Source organism: Primulina huaijiensis, chromosome 4 (genome assembly GCF_012295235.1).
Source record: "Primulina huaijiensis isolate GDHJ02 chromosome 4, ASM1229523v2, whole genome shotgun sequence".
NCBI classification, from domain to species: domain Eukaryota; kingdom Viridiplantae; phylum Streptophyta; class Magnoliopsida; order Lamiales; family Gesneriaceae; genus Primulina; species Primulina huaijiensis.
In genome coordinates this window covers 20,021,412-20,035,940 of record NC_133309.1, presented here as the reverse complement: position 1 = coordinate 20,035,940, position 14,529 = coordinate 20,021,412, and the positions used below count along the sequence as shown (strand labels likewise).

Below are 14,529 nucleotides of genomic sequence, written 5' to 3'. Positions count from 1 at the left end.
GAATATGAATTATGAGCCTTAATTATGCAAAGGAGGTAATTATGATTATATGTAAGGCCAAAGCTCAGTTGACGGGTGATAGTATCACTGATGTCCCCGCCGCCCAGTATCGTGGTTACACGTAGATGGATCCATCAACCTTCAGCTGAAACGAAAGTCACAATTAACGATCCGAATTAAATAAAAAGAAAACATATATGTATATGATGAAAAGAAAAATGTATATGATGAAAGAAAAAATGTTTAGAGTTCATGCATGATCATGAAAAGCTATTTTAAGTAAAAGTATTTTCACTGTTGTATGTGGAGGAACATGTATTACTTGTTATCATGGTTAAGGTTTGCTGAATCAATAGACTCACTATGTGTGATTGATGCAGAAGAGCATGATGTTGATGTTAATGAGGGACGTGATGGTCGATCTTGCTGGACTTAAGGTGCACACGACCCGATGATCAATGCTAGTATTCAGCAAATAAATTAAGTTTATGATTTATGATTACTTTAAAGATTTTTATGAGTTATGATGGTTTTGATAAGTTTTGAGAGGATGTTAGAATTAAGTTTATTTTTAGAACAATGTTAGGTAGGTTGGTTGACGTTCTACGACATTATGTTTTGGATTTGTGTTCTTTTGGATTTTTAAATGGTTAATCGGTAAATTTATTTTAAAGAAGTTGCAAAAATTATATTTATATATGTATAGGGCCGAGAGTATGTTTAAATTTTTTTTGTTTAATTATATTTTTTTGTTTAATTATATTTTAAATAAAAACGAGTAGTGGACGTTTCAAAACCAACACATATTTAAATAAATAAAGATTTTTTTAAACAAAAAAAGTACAAATTTTTTTAAAAATATAAATTAATTAATTAATATTTTACAAATAAATATTTTTTTTGAAAAAATAAAATTGGTTGACAGCTCACCATTTAAAGTTATCTATTTTTTAAATTATTAAACTTTAGTTTTAACTTTATTTTTTGTATATATTCTTCCTATTTTACTAATAAGATATTTGTCTAAATTTTAAAAACAAATAATAATAATGGAAAAAAATAGATTCTGCTGACGCTTTCATGTTCGCAGCTGTCATAAGAAGCTTCAAATGGCATCTTGGACGTTGCAATTATTTGCAGCATCCGCTGTTAATAGTGGCGAAAGTTGCAAAATATATTTTATCGTCCGTTATTGATTGTGATATTTTGCCTTAATTTTGCAAAAATCCACAATATATATTTTTTAAAAAATTCAAATTTTTAATTTTTTTTAGAAAAACCCCTTATTTTGTCATGCAATGTAGGGGTGTCAAAATCAGATACGACCCACCAACCCGACACAGTTCAACACGAAAAAAATCAGGTTTGGGTTTGGGGTTTTCGGGTTCTTGTCAAATCGGGTCGGACCCGAAAAAAATTATCTAGTTGAGTTGGGTTCGGGTCAACCTGGGTTAACTGAGTTGACCCGAAAACTTTAATTGTTTTTTAAAAAATATAATAAGACTTTATTATTTTTTTAAACAATTGTTTATTTGATTTAATAAATATATTTTATTTTTCTACAATTAGACTTTCAAATTTAAATCATATATATGAAGGAAATTTTATTATTATATGTTTAAATTAAAATATTATTATTATTTTTTTGAATTTTATTTAATTTTCTTTAAAAAAATTTAAAAAATTCAAAATTAGGTTGATTCGGTTCAAATTGAGTAATTTTTGAATAGTACTATTGTTCAACCTGACCAACCCACCAAACCACCCGAATTGACATCCTTAATGCAATGAGTCCATTTGTCGGTCTAATATGATGGACTCAACGTTAATGATTATATATATTCACGATAGACGTGTGTGAGGAGAGCTAGCATGACTAACGTTTGTTATCTTATTATTATGTAAAAAAATTATACTATGTATAATGAGATTACACACTCGATTACACATTGTTTTTGAGATTATAAAACTAATTAAAATACATTTAAATTTCAAAAATATATTTAGATTAATTTTGTAATCTATTACAATATTTATTGTGTATTTAACATTTCTTTTAATATAAATTGTGGACTCTAACATGACCAGTTTACACCTCACCGGCCTACAATCAATAATCACACTGAGAACTCTCAGTAACCGCTCACACCACCCACTACCTCAGTCACTCTAAAACCCTCAGGCGCCGCCTCCTGCTCCCCAAACCCCTCTTTCGCCTCCTGATTCAGTTGTTCCGGCGGCCGGAACCCTAGCTTTTCCCCTATTCTGCCTCAATTTAAACCTGAGATGGCGGCAATGGCGGCATCCTCCTTGTCCGACACAACCAACGACGGTCCAGTTCTTAACGTTATCAACAAACGCCTCCGCGCCTTGCGTAAGAAGTTGAACCGCATAACGCAGATGGAGGAATCTGTGTCTCAGGGAAAAACCCTACACAAGGAGCAAGACGAGACCCTAAGGTCTAAACCCTCCGTTCTGGCGGGGATTGACGAGCTCGAGAAGCTTCGTCAACCTCTTTTAGAAGCGGTTGGTCAAGAGGTTTCACTCGCCTTGGAGAAGGAGCGAAGCCTGGGGGCTGAAGATAGCCGCGAGGAAGAAGTTCGGGAGCTCGATGTGAAGAACGGGAACGGAGGTGTTTCGGATGTTTCGGATCTGCTCAGTTTGCTCTATTTTGGGAGTGTTTTTGATGTTCAGACGCTGATGAGGGCGCACGATAACATGATTACAAGGTCTCATGAGAGGAGCTCATGCTTGACGTATGATTATGTTACGGATGATGATGCCTCCGGGGCCCCCCTCAAAGAATGGGATTTGGATTTGATTTCGATGTTTGGGAGTTCGCTGATTTCGCGGCCGTTTAACTCAAATTTACCGCACAAGAACGCACTGGAGAAATGCGTCGAACATGCAAGGCTCTGGCTTGCAAATTCGGAACAACACATAGACCCCAATGCGGATATCACTTGTATGGATACTACAATATATTTCTTTTACCATAATTGTTTCCTTCTATATGCTTTCCGTATATCTGTCATTGTACGTGTATATAGCTTTTCTTTCCTCTTTTTTTTTATACTCGTGTGATTAAATATTTAAAAGTTAATATGTGGTGGATTCGCTTGTTCACAAAAGTAGAAGAGCTCTCGTTTTCAGGTTGCTTGGAGTCAGCTGAATCCCACTCGTTCTTTTATGAATAATAAAATAATTATATAGTCTTTCTTGCATATAGAAGAGATGCAATTGTCTTTGTTAATGGTTATGCTCCAACGAACGTGGATGCATGATTCTGTTATTTATTTAGTATGACTATGGCCTATGGGCAAGGGTTGCGGGAGAGTAGTGTGAGATATGGCCGGAACCCCCTCAACCTGAGTCGTAATGATTTCTGCTCTTAAATTTTAGAATATTTCGGAAAATATAAGCAAATTCATTGTTTTTTACCCCGTGAAGATGTTAATTGGAGTGCCCACAAAGCTAGGTGCCCTTTTCTATGCCTTTCGTACGATTGATAAGGAGTATAATTGTACAATCTCACTTGTTAACAAATTTCATTTCTTATGTGTAAAAGTAAATGTGTCGTAGGAATAATGTTCATCATGCTTGAAAGTCACTCATTTGGCTGGTCTAAGACATTTTAGGAACAGAACTCTTGTGTGTTTGAGTCCAGATGCTTTTATTTTATTGTTCTCCTTCATGGTTTTCTTCAATTATGATTATATTAATTTGCACTAACATGAGAAGTTATATTTGATATTTCCCATGATGCTTGAGGGGTGTTGTCTGTAACTTTTGAAGTTGAAGGCTTCTTCTTTGGAGAAAAATATTTCTATTGGGAACTAGAATTTGTTTCTTTGTGAAGTCTAGGAAGATCCAGTATTTTGAAAACTGGATTAGCATTAAGTGTGCATGCCCGCTCCCGTGAGTCTACTTCCATATGATTGATGAATTCTGTAGCATATTGTGTCTTCCATGGTGCTATTTTGTGATTTTTTATGATGAAGAAGGAAGTTGGAGTTAGCTAGTCCACAGTTGTTAGATTCACCACCACACACCCAACCCAACCCAACCCAACCACCCCCCCCCCCCCCCCCCCCCCCCCACCCCCCCCCCCCCCCCCCCAACACCGGGCACCTCCGTCTTTCCTCTTTCAAACCACTCTTTTAATGTAAGTTTAGTTTAAAGTACTGAATTCAGTTGTATCATTTTAGATGCTGGATTAAGGGAGAAGCTGGATAAAATTATGGCTTCGGAATACTTTACAACAACTCCAGCTATCAAGGCTACTGTTGACGTGGCTGCTGCTGCTGAGAATTATAAATCTTTTCAGATCCCAGTTCATGAGTCTGTGGTTCCTGTCAGCGTGACTTCCCCCGTGGAAGGCTCAGTTTCAGAGTATCAGTTACAGGTATTTTAGACTTAGTTGGTATTTTAGATTTAGTTGCATTTTGTTCCTGTGGTTTCAGTTTTGATTGGATTTTACATGAATTATGCTTGATGAACCATAGGTTTTAATGGGTTGTCCGCAAAGTGTGTTTAAACGGACAATATTTTATTATATTTGATACACCACTTTCTAATGCACATCATTTTCTTGAAAAATGATAAGTGATCTTTATGTAGCTTTGTGACAGAAATCAATCCCTCTGGCTGTCCGTATGCTAGTTCTTGTAGTTCACACCTTAAAGGCCACAACTTTAGTTACTCTACTGCTTGACTTTGCTTCTGAAAGCTTAAAATTTTAAGATGTCATAATAATTGTCAGTGTTCTCTGCATTCTAGATATCACAATTAAGTTTTAAGTTCCTTTCTCTACTGTCTTTTTTGCACTCAGTAGACTCTCCAATCAGATGTTGATTTTTCATACATTATAAATTGATCAAAAGTGAAGTCGTGGTGGCAATAGCTAATCTTGTCTTCCAGTAGATCACACAGACAAACCTACACAAAACTGTGATGATTTCAAACATTACAGGACTTAGAATAGAATCTTCAACATGAATTACTCCTGAGCAGTTACATATTCCTATAGTATTCACTGGGACTGTAATATACTAAAACACGTTTTCAAATGCGCGAAGTGATCATAATGATTTGCATTGCCTGTTACTTGTTCTGTCTGTACCTTAATGATTCTTTCTCATATTATTTGGACATCGCTTCACTTGTTCCTTCCATTTGTTGTCCTTTTATATTGCTTACTCTTGTGTCTTCCAGGAAGAGGATTCACCAAATTCCCATAGCAAGGAAATCTACAATGATAAAACTGAACCAGTTGAAGAGCTTCATCAGGTAGTGTGTTTTCCTCTTGTTACAAGATTGGAATCACGTGGAGGAAATGAATCCTCTTCTCCCAATATCTTTTAGTAGCAACAACAACAACAATAATAATAATTCAACAAGAATATGTTTTACTTTTAGGGAGGACAAGAGCTAGAGAATTCACCTGAAGTTCAGGTTCAAGCAGAGGTTGCAATTCCAGAAACAGAAGTGGATCAAGACCCTAGAGATCTGGATTTGAACGAGCAGCAGCATGCTACTCACAGGGCTTACCAGCGGAACTATAGAGGTGGTCGTGGTGGTGGCAGTGGTGTACGCAGAGGGTATGCTAATGGGGGTCGTGGGGGACGAGGCAATGGGAGGGTAAGCTATCAGAATGGACGAGGCCAATTTTATGATCAACCAGGCGGTTATTACCCCAGGAACCACTACAATTATAGAGGTCGAGGGGGCAGGGGAATGGGCAACAATAACTACAATTACCATGCTTCTGCAGGTCATGCCGGGCACATCCCAGCAGCGTCTTGAGCTTTATGCCAAAGGGTTAGTGATGTGGTTTCTTGTAGAACTCTTGGCGGTTTTGAAAGTGGTGGTCTTGTAGAACTCTTGGCACTTTTGTTATGGCACAATGAATGGAAAGGATAATGTTTATCTTTCTTTTTAGCATCGTTTGGTTCAGTCAATTGAACGGGTGATGAGTACTTATATTATTGTTCTATCTTTATTTCCTCTGTACCAAACAATGCCTTCAGTATTAGCAAAACACATACATAATGCAATTTTCGCCCTCCCCACAAAGATATAGGGCAAGCCTTTCTCATTCCATCGATTTACTTACATGAATCGGTTTAGATATAAATGCTTGTCGATATACAAAACGTTTCTTCAAAAGTTGGTCCAATTCTCATGGTATTTTGAACACTCGACATCACACTTGGATAGCTTAGATTAGACTTGCTTTGAACTTTTAGGCATCGAGTATATGTGATATGAGTAATATCTTTGGATTCCTGAAAATTAACATCTCCAGTCTTTCATATTTTGGTTTACCAAAAGTTTGACCATAAAAATATTGCCATATTTTACCTTCTAGCTTCAAAATTACAGGTGTTTGGGAGTGGGTGGGGGCCTAAACTACTTGCTCTTTAAGAAACCACAGCATTACCAAGCAAGTAGGGTCAGATATTTACATGTTACTCACCAAAAATTGCTCTTTTAGATTAAAATTTTAAATGATTCTTTAGCTAAAAGCTAGTAATGAATAATACTCTTTCAAGAAAGTGTGAGCCAATACCAACTTTTATACAGATAAAGAAAGGAAAAGAAGTTGACGGGGTTTTAAAAAGCTTTATTTTATGGCAGTGCCAAATTTGGTTCAGTGATATCGACCCGCTCCTCTCGTGTCCATTTCATCCCTTTTAAAAAAGATGATGTAACTTGCACAAGCAATTTGGTTGCTCATTTGAAATTCTTGGATCTCGAATACAACGGATTCTTCGCAGTTGTCGCAAAATTCTGAGTAGAGTTCGGACAAAGTAATCAAATAGAATCCACCTTGATTAAGGAGGAGTTGCTGAATTTACATGTTTTCACAGCAATCACAAAAAGTTGTCATGCAGTTGGATCAGCAGCTGAATTCAAGTTAAAACAATTCTAAATAGCGAAAAATCTACTCAATCTATTTCTTCTACTATGAACAATAGTCAATAAAGAATCTAGCCCAGAAACGTTAAAGTATATACACCTAGTTCGACCTCGATGACTGGAGATTATGACAAGTTACCTTCGAACTTGATCCAGCATTATTCAGCAGTCCTGCCTAACACCCTCCGTAGATCTGATTTTTGGTCCGAACTAAGCCTTGATGGGAACTTGACATCAAATTTGATCCTTAAATTTCCATTCTTACCAGGTTCTTTCGATATGGGCATTCCCTCATTTTGGATCACAATCTCTTTGCCTGGTTTGATGATATCCGATACTGGAACAGCCAAATCTCTTCCATCCAAAGTTGTTAAGTTCAGGGTCTTTCCTGTTAAAGCGTCGAGTAGGGAGATTTTTTTATTGACAAGCAGATCATTCCCATCCCTTTTAAAGATCGGATGCGGCTTTTCGTCTATTACAAAGATGAGGTCTCCAGGGGCACGGCCAGGTTCGTGGTTCCCTTTCTCGGGAAAAGTGATCTTTGTACCCTTCTTCCAACCAGGTTTAATATGAATGGTCAAGACTTCTTCAATGGTGCTAGGCTTTCTGCAATTATATCTCCACATTAATAATAACCAAAGGAATTCAATGGCAGGAACAATTTTGATCTAATCAAGCACTCAAATCTTAAACATTTGTTAGGTTGCTGAATGTATTTTATTCAAATTAGACCACTTTTCATAAGGCCCTAAAAGAACTTGACTAGGTACAAGAGCTTCCACTTTACCTATAACTATAATACAACCCCAAAAATATTCTAGCCTTTTGTTACTTGCTTTATTGTATGCATGTCCAAGCAACTGTGCTTTCCTATACTTGTTACTTTCGAAAACATGCCTCAAAAATCGAGCCATAAAGCTCTAGCAAGCACTCATGTGAAAACCACAGAAAAATGAAGTTACAGAACTAACGAAAAGAAACAAAATCTGCTAAAAGCATGAAGTTATGGTGAGTTTTTCTTGTACAAATGGTTCATTCACTGTGATCGGTAAGGATTTTACTAATTATGTCAAATTCTACAATCAAATTAAGGGAAAAATTAACCAAACAAGGAAAGAAACTCAAATGTATACCAACCCATTATCATCAAGAACAATTCTTGAAATCTGCATCTTCCTCTTCGAACCCTTGAACAGCTCCTCCAAACTACACGGCAACTTACTCTCCATCGCCTCAGCCTTCACCAACCTCCCCCCTCCTCCACCAGCATTGCCGCCGCCGACGACACCAGTACTTTTCCCTGTCCCACCATCCAACCCACCAAAAAACTCCTCGAAAATATCCTCCGCATCCCTTGGATTAAACATAAACCCCCTCCCTCCTCCTCCTCCTCCCCCGCCGTAATCTTTCGGCGGCGGATACAACCCAGATTTCAACCCCTCTTCTCCGTGCAAATCATAGATCTGCCTCTTTTGTGGATCACTCAACACATCGTAAGCCTCAGATATCTGCTTGAATTTCGCCTCCGCTTCCTGGGTGTTCAGCGAATTCTTGTCCGGATGCCATTTCATCGCCAATCTCTTGTAAGATTTCTTGATGTCCTCTACACCAGCGTCTCTCGAAACTTTCAGGATGTTATAGTAATCAACGCCCATTTTTGTCAGTAAAGCTACGAAAATTCTTGAATGTCAGCACATGCAAAGAACGGATAAGGGTGGAAATTGAAATGGGTCGGCGGGTCGTCAACCTCGCGGATGCGTAGCCTAGCTGAATGGCGGATGTTGTGCTAAGGTAAGCGTAATGCGCGATATTTTAAAGGAGAGCAGACTATGGAGATACCCTCTTGAAGAAACAGCTGATCCAGCAGTGAACTTTTACTATCAATTTTTCAACCTTTTAAAAACCAGTGAACAAATATATTTTATTTAATAAATTAGGCTAAAAATCAATTGGAATTCATAAATTTTATTTTATTAAACAAATATTAATTTATTTTGTCTCATGCTTTCTTTTATTTGGTAATAAAATACATATAAGAAGTTTTCTTTAACACATGTTGGAATTTATATGTTTTAGAGTTTTGACAAACTGATTAGAAACCAAACAGAAGACATGAACTGAATAAGTAACTGAACTGAAAGAACGTAATTGATTTCAGAACTGAATGAGACTTATCGGACTAAAGTTGACCAAGTACTGAAGTAAATAAACTTAAATTCTCATAAATATTAATAAGTCTCACACTGATGAATCATAGATTGACAAACAGATTAGGTATCAGAACTGAAGAGCAGATAAACTGAATCCATCAAACTGAACTGATAAGCAGAATGTTCAAACTAAAAGGACATCAGAAGTTTTGTTTAAGCACGTGTCAATAGTTTGTTATAATTACGTCTCGAATCCAATATTTTATATCAAATTTAAGACTATGATACCATATTAAGCTATAAGTCGCTGACGAAAATGATATTTCGGCACCATTTGATGCACTAAATAAGGACAATACGAGTTGAACAAATCTCTCAACATCCTTTATTTGATTTATTTAAGGAGAAACATATTCTAACTAATAGCATGTCTCTTCTGAGACGGTCTCATAGATCTTTAATCGCGAGACAGGTCAACATGTCCATATTTATTATAAAAAATAATATTTTTGTCATAAAAACTAATACTTTTTAATGAGTGACTCAATAGATGATCTGTCTCACAAAATTAACTCATGAGACTGTCTCACAATTTTTGTGTATAACTAAAAGACCTTATCCACAATCCCCATAATTTCAATATTTAATTTAAATTAAATAGTGCAAATATTCTTGTTAGCCAATTTATTTACTTGTCTCAACCGTTTGAATCGCACGACGAGACAATAAAAAAACGAACTTTTATATTGCATTTGGATATATAAATTTGATTGATAAAATTTGAGAAATATATTTCAAATTAGGAGACAAATNGAGAAGGGCGAGGGGGGGGGAGGGGGCCTGAAACATAAAAGGCGGGTGGGGTTGGGAGAGAACGTGCAACCGCGTTAACACTGGGGCCCACCCTCAGGATCTTTGTGTTTTACGTTTATAAAAAACATAAAAGAAGGAATCGAATCTCTTTGGCGTCTACGCCAATACGGCGCCGTCTCCAAGGCAGCGAAAAACACGGCGTCGTTTTCGCCACGTTCCCGACAATATATTTAACAAAAGATAATGGTATGGGCCCTTGAAAATCAACGTTTTGGGCCTAATAATACAGGGCCCATCGTAGCTCAACAACATGCAGCTCTTCTATTGTGCTCCGCTGAAGGTATATATAATAATTTAATGGTATGATATGAATTAGTAATTTTTTAAATTTGTTCGTCGGGAACAATTTCCTTTTGTTCATATCATAAAACTGTTTTTTTAACTAAAAAATGTAATTTTATAGATAAATTTCCATTAAATACTAGCCCCTCGGTGAACACAAGTATAGTTTTTTATTTTTGAAATTTATTTTTGGAGTGTATCGATTTTTTTTATAATTTGTTGGATTTATATTTTGTTAGGATCGATAATGTGTTTAGAGATAGTGAATAAACACTTTTAAAATTTTTTCGAGTGATTTTGATTGTGTTAGCTATAGGGGTGGGCGTTTGTGTTCGGGTATCGGGTACCCGACCCGATTTAGCACGAAATTGTAATCAGGTAGAAACCCGAACCCGAAATACAAATTTCGGGTACCCGAAAAAATATCGGGTAACCCGATTTTTAAAAATATATATAGATATTATGTTTTATATTTTAAATTAAAGAATAAAAACTAAATCCCTAATTCGACTTTCTTCACTTTTCCCTCCGTCTATGTTTCTGCGCCTGCGCCTCTTCTTGTCTAGAGGCTGCAAGGCACAAGTCACAAGCATTTTCAGGACTCGACAGTCGGTAGTCAGCAGTCGGATCTCGCTAATTCTACAGGCTTGAGTTGCAAGCACTAAATCCCTAATTCTACAGACTTCAGTTGTCTTCTTTCACTCTACAAGCACAAGGTAATTCTCGGTTGAGGGTCGATTCTCTCACTGCCATAATCCATGCCTCTCTTTGTTTTCATTTGGATTTCAGAAAGATATTTGGATTTCTTTTTGAATAATTTGTATTTCTGTTTGAGCATTCGGATTTCTTAATTTGAAAAAAAATTGGTAAATGTGATGCTGTACAAAGAGAAGCTCTTCCCTTTGAGTTAGAATTCCAACAAAATACACGGATCCATGTGAGGTGATCATTGGTCTTTTCATTGTGCAGTTTTGCGAATATCTTTTGTTGGGACTTGGGAGTTGGGTATTCGGGACTAAGAAGGCTATTTATTATCTCATAGATATTTCATAAATTTTTGAGTTCATACAACTATCTTTTATGCCATTTTATATGGGAAATTTTACTGACATAACAAAAGTTCCCAAGGAACAGGTATGGAATTGGAACTCTATTAGATGAATTCTTTTGGCATTTGAACTCTATAAATTTCAGTTGCATTGTCCCACATCCAACAATAATTTTCCACTATTATCCTACTGTCTGTGATCACGCAATTATTATTTATGCATACCTTATTGAATATTTTGAATTTCAGAAATTTATTGTGCAAATGTAGTGTAATAGATCATCTAATGGAAGAAGTTGGTAATGCTGATAAGAACAAGAATAATGATGTTGATTTTGTGGAAGATTTAGATCATGATGGTGATAAAGATGAAGTGAAACACGAGTCTAAAAAGAGAGCTAGGAAAGATATTACCTCTAGATCACAATATTGGGAACACTTTGAAAAATTTTGTTGTGAAAGTAACAAGGTGCAAAAAGGTAAGTGCAAATATTGTTGTAGAGAGATTAAGGCAGATCCAAAAAAACACGGGATTCGATCTTTACAGAATAACTTCGCTTCTTGTAAAAAAAAACCTCATGAAGTTGCAACTAATCAAGCTCGGATTTCTTTTCGACCATCAAAAGATGATCCGAAAGAAGCACAAATTGGTACTTGGAAATTTGATCAGAACAAACTAAGAGAGACACTAACTTATTGGTTGATTGTCGATGAACTTCCTCTCAAAACAGTTGAGAACAAAGGTTTTAGACACTTCGTGTCAATTGCATGTCCAATGTTTAGCATTCCATTTCGAAGAACAACAACCAAGGATGTTTATAATTTGTACATGAATGAAAAAGTGCAGTTGATGACTTTTATGAAACAACATAGTCCAAGAATTTGTATAACTACAGACACATGAACATCAATACAAAAAGTGAATTATATGTGTCTAACTGCTCATTTCATTGACGATGAATGGACTTTGCTAAAGAGAATTTTGAATTTTTGTCTGGACATAAGAGTGATGATGTGGGTAAAGCAGCTGAAAAATGTTTACTTGATTGGAGAATTGATAAAATCTTTACCATCACAGTTGATAATACCTCATCAAATGATGGTGCAATAACATATTTGCAAAAAAGATTAGACAATTGGAAAACAAATATCTTAGGGGGGAAATATTTACACATGCGATGTATTGCACATATTGTCAACCTTATTGTGCAGGATGGTTTGAAAGGGTAAGACGAACATTTAGCTATCTCTCGAATTAGAGGAGCAGTGAGGTATGTCCGAAACTCGCCAACAAGGTATAAAAGATTTTGTGAATGTCTTGAGATAAAAAAGATAGATACAAAGAAATTGTTAAGCTTTGATGTACCTACAAGATGGAACTCAACATATCTAATGTTAGAGTCAGCAATATCTCTGAAAAGAGCATTTGATTCATATGCCGATATAGATCTTGCCTACTGAATGATCTCTTGAAACCACCGTATGATGGTATTCCGTCAGAATATGATTGGGAAAGGTCTAGTTTGTTGTTGAAGTTTCTTGGACACTTTTACAAGCTTAATTTGGCAATTTCTGGCTCTCTATGTGTCAATTCGAACACCATATTTCATGAAATAAATGTTGTTGACATGCTTCTAAAACAGTGGTTAGTAAGCGATGATTTTGAATTAAGTGAAATGTCAAGAAATATGAAAGATAAGTTTGATAAGTATTGGGGTTCGATTGAAAAATGAACATGATGTTGTATTATACTGCGATTCTTGACCCTCGTCACGGACTAGAGTTTGTTGAGTTTTCATTTGATACAATGTATGATGATATCACAAACAGTGTGATGATGAAGGAAAAAGTGAAGAGTGGAATGCAATAAATTTTTTACAATTATAAAGTGAGATATGGAACTCCAGGAAGTTACGTTCTGCATTAGGTTCTACATTATTTCAAAAGATTCTCAATCTGATAATTCAATGACTTCTCGAACATACTTGAAAGATTATTTTAGAAAATACGAACTTTGTGGGAAAAAAAAATATGTGAAGTTAGAATTGGAGAAATATTTAGGTATCCCGAAGATTATGATGAATTTTTTTTAAAAAGTATTATGATGAAATTTTTGATATCCTTCAGTGGTGGAAAGTCAATTCTCCCAGATTTCCTATTCTTTCTCGATTGGCACATGATATCTTAGCTATTCCTGTCTCCACTGTTACTTCAAAAGCAGCATTTAGTACAGGTGGTCGTGTTTTGGATGCTTTTAGAAGTTCATTGTCTCCTAGAATAATTCAAGCTTTGGTATGTACCCAAGCTTGGCTAAGATTGAATTATATGCTTATATGCATGGAGGAAGATCTGACTGAAATAGAAACACCTGATAAAGGCATATATTTTTTCTCTGTACTTTTCTATATTTATTTTTAGTGTTTATATTTTATTCTCTAATGACTAATCTCTTTGTTTTTTTTTTTTGGCATAGAATTAACAAACTCAGGGAAAGATTCAACTATAAGTGATATATAATTATGAAAAACATCAACAATCGATTATTGTAAGTTTTTAAAGTTTAAATTCATTATATTCGATGACGGTAAGTTTTTAAAATTTAAATTCATTATATTTATCTACTTTAATTATTGTCTTAAAAAACTCATAGAATTATAACATTTCAGGTACTTTAACTTGATTGGATTTTGGAAGATGATATATACGGACAGATGATGCTTTAGCTTGGAAGTTGGAAGATGATTTACCTCTTGTTTTAATTTATTGTTGATTATTTGAAGAAGTTGATGTTTTAGTTTCGAAGATGATTGGATTGGTTAATATGCGATGGATTTTTTCTCTGTGGTGAATTCGGGTAGTTTTTCCTTTGATTGAAATGTGTTTTATTTAAATTGATTATTTTTTTATCAGCTTATTATTGTTTAAAAGTAATTGATTTTTTGTCGTGTTGAATTACTGCTGTTTTGATTGTCATATGTTTTATTTAAATTAATGGTTTTTCTATAACTTTTTATTGTTGTTGTGCTATTTTGTGCGGAATATGTATTTATATATATATTGAGAGATAAAGAAGACATAATTGTTGACATAAATTTTGGGTACCCGACTTAACAATACCCGAAAATTTCGGGTACCCGAACCAGCGGGTTACACCAATTAAAGTTCGGGTTCAGGTAGTAAATGTGCTACCTGAAAATTTCGGGTGTCTAACCCGATCTACCCGAACCCGTGAAACCCGACCCGACGCCCACCCCT

At 35.5% G+C, this 14,529-nt stretch overlaps 2 protein-coding genes across 3 annotated transcripts; one reads left to right on the top strand and one right to left on the bottom strand.

The window, feature by feature from the left end:
* The first annotated feature begins 2,082 nt into the window (after positions 1–2,082).
* Positions 2,083–5,940, top strand: LOC140975358 (uncharacterized). 2 transcript variants are annotated; one of them, XM_073439027.1, is made up of 4 exons: positions 2,083–2,965; positions 4,209–4,405; positions 5,221–5,289; positions 5,419–5,940. In XM_073439027.1, exons 1-4 carry the CDS (start codon positions 2,287–2,289, stop codon positions 5,803–5,805), a joined length of 1,332 nt encoding a protein of 443 aa, XP_073295128.1. In that variant the 5' UTR covers positions 2,083–2,286; the 3' UTR covers positions 5,806–5,940. The 2 variants fall into 2 exon arrangements, with proteins under 2 accessions (XP_073295128.1, XP_073295127.1); XM_073439026.1 differs by having other exon boundaries at positions 5,215–5,289.
* Positions 5,941–6,813: 873 nt separating this feature from the next.
* LOC140975357 (uncharacterized) lies at positions 6,814–8,800 on the bottom strand. The gene is made up of 2 exons (XM_073439025.1): positions 8,059–8,800; positions 6,814–7,527 (listed from the first exon to the last, which is right to left on the bottom strand). The coding sequence occupies exons 1-2, from the start codon at positions 8,574–8,576 to the stop codon at positions 7,080–7,082; spliced, it is 966 nt and encodes a 321-aa protein (XP_073295126.1). The 5' UTR covers positions 8,577–8,800; the 3' UTR covers positions 6,814–7,079.
* Positions 8,801–14,529: the final 5,729 nt, after the last annotated feature.